The sequence below is a fragment of the Mus pahari genome, chromosome 5, assembly GCF_900095145.1.
Source record: "Mus pahari chromosome 5, PAHARI_EIJ_v1.1, whole genome shotgun sequence".
Taxonomy (NCBI): domain Eukaryota; kingdom Metazoa; phylum Chordata; class Mammalia; order Rodentia; family Muridae; genus Mus; species Mus pahari.
This window is the reverse complement of record NC_034594.1, coordinates 129,543,887-129,550,935: the sequence shown is the minus strand read 5'-3', so window position 1 is coordinate 129,550,935 and position 7,049 is coordinate 129,543,887. Positions and strand designations below refer to the sequence as shown.

The window sequence follows — 7,049 nt, the reverse complement described above, 5'->3', positions numbered from 1 at the left end:
AAGAGGGAGTCAGATCTTGTTAGGGATGGTTATGAGCCACCATGTGGTTGCTGGGATTTGAACTCTGGACCTTCGGAAGAGCAGTTGGGTGCTCTTACCCACTGAGCCATCTCACCAGCCCGGACAGGAAGTTTCTTATTTGTTCATTGAATAGTGAACAACAACAGTCCCCTCCCTCCCCAAGAGTTTATGTACAAGAGGCTTTTTAAAAAAGATTAAAAAACAAAACAAAACAGGCATGTGGCACAGGGCTGGAACCCCAGTACTCCAGAGGATAAGGGAGGAGGATCTTAAGTCCCACATTACATAAGTTTGCACAACATAGCAAGACCCCATCTCCAAACAAACTATCCAGCACACAACAAAAGGTTTGCTGAAGGATAAATGTGTGGCTTGTAAACTCAGAGCAGGTTCTGTTAGAGAGGAGCAGCAAGTCCTCTGGAGCCATGCATAGCTCATTTTACACTGGATGTCTCTTTAAATGAGACAAACCAAAGTTCTGCACTGACAACTGTCAAAATACAAGGAGATATCTAGACATGTTCCATCTGCTGTAGGGAGGAACTTCAGGCACAAAAGAGGGCTACCAAAGTCAAGTTGTTACCTTCAAAACATAAAAAGAATGGAGTTCACAGGACAATCCTGTGTAAATTTTAAAGCTATGGGAAGAGTTGGGGGTATTCCTGTCCTCAAAACATTGCACCCAGGAGAGTTAGGTAATATATTCAATATATAATCAACACATACACAAAAAACTCTTCTTAAAATTTTAAGAAATTTAATAAAAGCCAACCACTGGTACATACCCCTGAGATGAAGTGAAAAACACAAGATAAATGCAGTACCTAAGAGACAAGGCCCAGAACCCAAGCCAAGGAGACTGTCTTTCCATTCCCTGGCCTGGCCGCCCGTCCTGTCTCTGGCTCTTACAGAGCTTCCTTCCTTCTTTCCTTCCTTCTTTCCACTTACTCTTTTGTTCTTGTACAACAAGTTCCTGTCCAATCTGTCTGCACAGGATATCCACAGAAAACACTGTTGGTCCTACCCTCTAGCACCAAACAAAAGGAAAATATTGTCAAGTAAAAATGTCCAAATTCCTGCTGAGGCCAAGACTAAGCACAGAGTTGATGGATGATCTTAGCTGGAAGGCTGCAGAGCGATGAGTAAAAGAAACAGAAGGAGGCAGACTAAGAGCAAAGCAAAAGGAAAGGGAACCCTGGAGCCTCAGTCACTATGGCATGTTCGCCACTAGTTAAGACAGGCAAGCCCTATGAGTCAGATGTACTGCGCCCAATTCAGTGTCAGTGTGGGCTACAATGTTTAACTTCTGAACAATGCAAGTTAACTAAATCTTTCAACTGACCCACAGCAATAGCAGTAGATTGTGGGGATGTGGTAAGAAGGCAGCAGAGGACCCCAAATTCTACTGAACTGTGTAAGACTTAAGGAACAGAAACATTTTGAGAACCAAAAAGAAGAAATTTGTTATCTTTTCTACTGATACATTTGTGGGACAACACACGTGCCCACACACAAAACAGCAACATATGTAAAACCTATAATAATAAAACTGATACACAAATTCAGATTTGGAGGAAATTTGAATATTTAATGCTTAGCTTATAAAGCACATTTTTAATATTTAAATTGTTACTTTTTTCATCATTCTCATTATAGATTGTCAGGAGTTATCATTCCCTCAAAGCGTTTTCATTATTTTATATTATTTAACATTATTCTACTTTGTATATGCTCTAAGAGACTAGCAATTTTTAATACCTCTTCTAAAAACTATTTTAGTTGGGAATATATTTGGTAATTTTCAATTTAGCTTAAGTTTTTCAATCAAGATGTGCCATTTAACATCATTTTACATATTATTCATGTTCTTCCATTCATTAAGCATTTATTAAAGGTCTAGTATGTTGGGTGTGCTGGTACACACATTTACTCTCAGTTTTCAGGAGGCAAAAACAGACTCTATGAGTTTGAGGCCAGCCTGGTCTATACAGCAAATTCTAGGCTAGCCAGTAAGACAGTGAGATTCAATTTCAAATAAAACAAGACAATGCTGTGGCACACACCTCAACTCCTGGTGCTGGCTGGCAGAGGCAGGCAGATCTCTGAGTTCCAGACCCTACCCCCCTCCCCAGAAAACTGAAAAGATAAACAAGCACACAAACAAGCCATGTAATCCTCACTGAGCCCAGTGGAGACTACAGGAGCAGATAACAGATAATCCACATTTCATTACTGTGTTGTCTACCCCCACCCCAGCCTTGACTCTACACACCTGTCACGTGGGCCAGAGGCAACTCTGAGACATCCCTGCCCAGGCAAGGAAGCAAGGTGTCCTGGTCTCTACAGTAACTGGTTGATGGCAGCTGAACAGGTCCCAGGACCATGCCTTTGTCCGAGCAGCATGAAAAGTTAAACTGTTCTGAATAGAAGAGCCTTAAAATCCCACACTGATCAGCAATCCATACACATGGGACATTACTCACACACCCAGTGGCCAGAAGGAACAAAGTGCAAGTTCAACCCACAGGGGCGGAGTCCTGAGTAAGGGTGGAGCCACTCCAAAACCTCAGGGATTCAGTGGGGGTGATACATAGGCTATGATACATAGACATCAGTCTCATAACAGTAACTGTTCAATAATACAATCAGCTAGGGTCAGTAAGGATAGAAACTTCCAATCCCAAGGACATAAGGGGGTGAGACTGTTCAGTGTTTCCTTGGAGAAACCTGTTTACAGTACACCACCAAACACTTTGAACAGACAGGAAACGCCTAACAAGACTCATCTTTTACATCACTCCAGTTAGTTTAAGAAACCACAAATCTAAAGTCAAAGAAATAGCTACAGCGTGACTCATAAACACAGGCAGAAGCAGAGAGCAACTAACTGCCCCCCCCCCCTAACAAATGGCCTGTGTGGCTTGATACAGGTAAGGGCCCGGCACAGTGTTCAACTGTAAGTGCCGAAACTTGGAAAGGCAAAAGCCTAACTGTGTACAAAGTGGAAAGGTACACAAAATGTAAGACCTTAAAATAAGAATGATTTATGAAACAAACTAGTCACGTAAGTAATAAATAATTATATATACAGACGACGAAAATAATTCAGAGAATATATGGGGCACACATCTGTAACACTAGTTTGGTTAGGTAGAGGCAGGAGGATTGCAAATTGAAAGCCAGCCTGTGCTACATATCCTGTCTCAAAAAACCTGAACCACAGCACCATAATAATAACACCCATAATTACTTATAATAAGGTATTATAAGTAATAATACTTATGACCATACAGCCGGGAATGCCCACTGTACTGATTATCATTAAGTATCTACTATGTACCATTTATTTAGGTCAATAAAAGAAACAGTAAAAATTACAGGAAACCATAACCTAAATACCCACATTAAAATAAAAACACAAAGGCTGCAGAGATGGTTCAGTGGTGAAGAGGACTCTTGTAGAGGTCCTGAATTCAATTCATAGCAACCACATGACTGCTCACAACCACCTGTAATGAGATCTGATGCCCTCTTCTGGTGTGTCTGAAGACAGTGACAGTGTATTCACATAAACAAAATAATAAATCTTTTAAAAAAAACTATTGAAAAAATAACTTGCTCTCCAATATCATTTACTGTATATTAAAACCAAGAAATTTTAACAATGATTATTGATTCTAAAATGTCAAATCCACTATCAGTATGAATAACTTTTATTAAAAATGACATTTTTCAAGAGACAACTGAAATAGCATTGTTGTTATTTACAAATGTTTTTAAGCAACACTGTGTAGCAAGGAAGTATTCTATTTAAAAGAAAGGGACAACCTGGGCCAGGATTTAAAGAATCTTAGCAGGTATACTTGATTGGGGGGCAGGGAAGATCCTTAGAGGCAAAACCACTGAAGCAGTAAGGGAAGAACCTGGTGTGTGGCCAATGAAGTGTGTGGTCACTGCTGAGGACGCCTGAGGCTGCCAGAGCAAGCGCTGAAGGATTTACAGCTCTATTCCAACTACAAAAGGAAATCCGGAGGACTGCCCAGAGCTCCTTGGCTTGGAAAGAGGGGTTTCTTACACAGAGAGGACAGTGAGAAGCTGCTGGATTCAGGAGCAGGATCCTGGGAGCTTGGACTGCAAGGACAACAGTGGACACAAACAAAGAGCAGATGGACCTGGAAGATGTGGCTCACAGATGGAGGCCCCAGGGTTCAAGACTGCTTAGAGAGAGAGTGGAAGGAGAAAACAAAGGCTTCAAGCTTGAGAACAGGTATGTGCCATGCACACCCAGAAGCAAGTCTGATGAGTAAGTAAATTTAGAAGGTACAAAGAAGCACTTTGATGCATAAATCTGAGCTCTGAAACAATCTTGGGCTGAAGGCACGAACATTCATATGGTAACTGAAATCAGGACTCAAGCTCAGCTGGCAAAAGCACTTGTCACCAAGACAGCTTTACACAGTGAGAGAGCGCCAACTCCCAAGTGTTGTTCCCAGACTTCCACAGGCACATCAGGGTATGTGCACAAGCACACACACAGCCCCCCCCCAATAAATTAAATAAATAAATAATTTAAGGTGCAATAAATTGGGGCTGGAGAAATGGCTCAGCAGTTAAGAGCACTGATTGTTCTTCCAGAGGTCCTAAGTTCAGTTCCCGGCAATCATATGGTGGCTCCCAACCATCTTTAATGGGACACAATGCCTTCTTCTGATGTGTCTGAAGATAGCTACACTGCACTCATATACATAAAATAAATAATTCTTTTTTTTTTTTTTTTTTTTGGTTTTTTTTCAAGACAGGGTTTCTCTGTTTAGCCCTGGCTGTCCTGGAACTCACTTTGTAGACCAGGCTGAATAATTCTTTTTAAAAATAAAAATAAAACAAGACATCCTGGGGAGCTGGCTTGGTTGCTAAGTTACTTGTTATACAAGCAGTAGGACCTGAGTTTTATCTCCAGAACCCACTGGTGGCATCCAATTTTTTTTTCCAAGATTTATTTATTTCATGTATGTGGGGACACTGTTGCTGTCTTCAGACACACCAGAAGAGTACATTGGATCTCCACTACAGACGGTTGTGAGTCACCGTGTGGTTGCTGGGAATTGAACTCAGGACCTCTGGAAGAGCAATCAGTGCTCATAACTGCTGAGCCATCTCTCCAGCCCTGGTAGCACCCATTTAATCCCAACACTAGAGAGTGAATGCCTGGGCCAGTCCAAGTACTGACTGAGTTCCAGGCAATGAGAGACCCCATCTCAAAAACAAAGAGAGTGGCTATGGCTCCTAAGCAGTGGTGCTCAAGGCTATCCTCTGCCTCCACACACATGCATACTCACCTGTAAAGACTTGCAGCCACATGAATACATACACACACACATGCGTGCACACACACCCCTAACCACATATATAAGTGAAATTGTTTAGATAATGAACAAAAAGTGCAAGCTCACACTTAAGGGAGAATGATGATTGAACTCCCTGAAGATTCTTTACTGTTTGAAACTATGGCGCCCACAGACCCAGTGCCAGGGGACAAGGAGGAGTAAATGCTGCCTTGCTTTATGTGACCTCAAACTATTTTACATGAAAAAGAAATGTGAGTTTTTGTTTTTGTTTTGTTTTGTTTTTTTAAAGGAAGGAAGGAAGAAGGAAGGATAGATGGATGGATGGATCAGGATGAGGTCATATTACATGTGGAGAACACCAACAAGCCCCGCCCAATCTGTATATAGTACTTGCTCATTATGTGAAAGGCTCTAAGTACAACCATAGCATAATGTTGGGGTCTCCCACCTCCACTAATCACGCTCCCTCTAAACATTATATTGTGTCCCCTACAGGCGCACAGAATTGCTACGGAGAGGACCTCCCCAGATCTCCCAGAATGCAGAGTCTTCGGACCGCCTACGATCATTCGGACCGCACATGATCCCTCGGACCGCCCACTATCATTCAGACCGCCTAGATTCTAGGACCTACCTACAATCGGACCGCCGCGGCAGCTTCAAAGGGACTCAAGGGCAGGCAGGGAATTTTTCCTTGTACTTAAGCAAAGTCCGATTATTAAACTGCGGAGCCCTGATCAGTGTTCATTGCCAGGGCATTCATTTTCCTTTCGCAGCCTATTCTCTTTTAGGATGTTCAAGCCCTTCAGTATGATCCCAGACCAGAGTGTTTCTGCAGGCGCGGGAACACTCAGCCTAATAAAACAAGCCAACATAAACCCAAATTTCCATATCCATTGAAAATACCCTGCAGGGGCTGGAGAGATGGTTCAGTGGTTAAGAGTGCTGGCTGCTCTTTCAGAGGACCTAGGTTCAATTCCTAGAACCCACATTTGAGGCTAACTAATACCTATAACTCTGGTTCTAGGGGGGTCCAAAGTTCTCTTCTGGACTCCATGGGCACTGCATGCAAGTGGTGTACAGACATACATACAAGCAAAACATCCTTACACGTAAAAAAATTTAAAAATACTCTTCAGAAATAATAGTAACCTAGACACATCATCAGCAAGAATCCAATGCCAGAAGCCTAGCTCTAGAAGACTTGCTAAAGGAAAATAGAATGGGAAATTTTCTGAAATTCTGCAACACCAAAAATGAAAAACTAGAGTCTAGAGATATGGCTTAGTGGTAAATAAAGTTTGGTTTCCAGTGCCCAAGTTTTTGGCCCATCACTTGTAGCTACAGTACCCAGTGTCCTCTTCTGTCCCTGGGGGCACTACACTCATGCTCACACTTACATAAATTCACACACATGCTGGTTTGAATGAGATCAGCCCCCAGAGGCTCATATATTTGAATTTGAATACTTAGTCACCAGGGAGTGGAAATTTCTGAGAAGGATTAAAAGGGTTGCGAGGTCTGGCCTTGTTGGAGGAGTTGTGTTACTGGGGGTGCTTAGTCAGTCTATCTCAGTCTCCATCTCCTCCCCCACCACACACTCCCCGCCCAGACTGCTCTTCCAGAGGTTCCAGCAACCACATGGTGGATCACAACCATCTGTAATGGGGTCCGGTGCCCTCT

General features: G+C 42.5%; 1 protein-coding gene across 7 annotated transcripts in view; it reads right to left on the bottom strand.

Annotated features, from left to right (window-relative positions):
- The window catches only part of Abl2 (ABL proto-oncogene 2, non-receptor tyrosine kinase), a 90,820-nt gene that overhangs the window by 28,022 nt on the left and 55,749 nt on the right, over positions 1-7,049 (bottom strand). For 3 of the 7 annotated variants that reach the window (XM_021198797.2, XM_021198801.2, XM_029538924.1), the window contains exon 1: positions 2,294-2,405. The exons of the other annotated variants lie outside the window; for them this stretch is intronic. In XM_021198797.2, coding sequence (XP_021054456.1) covers positions 2,294-2,405 — 112 coding nt within the window. Of the gene's footprint in view, positions 1-2,293; positions 2,406-7,049 lie in introns of those variants that run through there. 7 annotated transcript variants of the gene reach the window in all.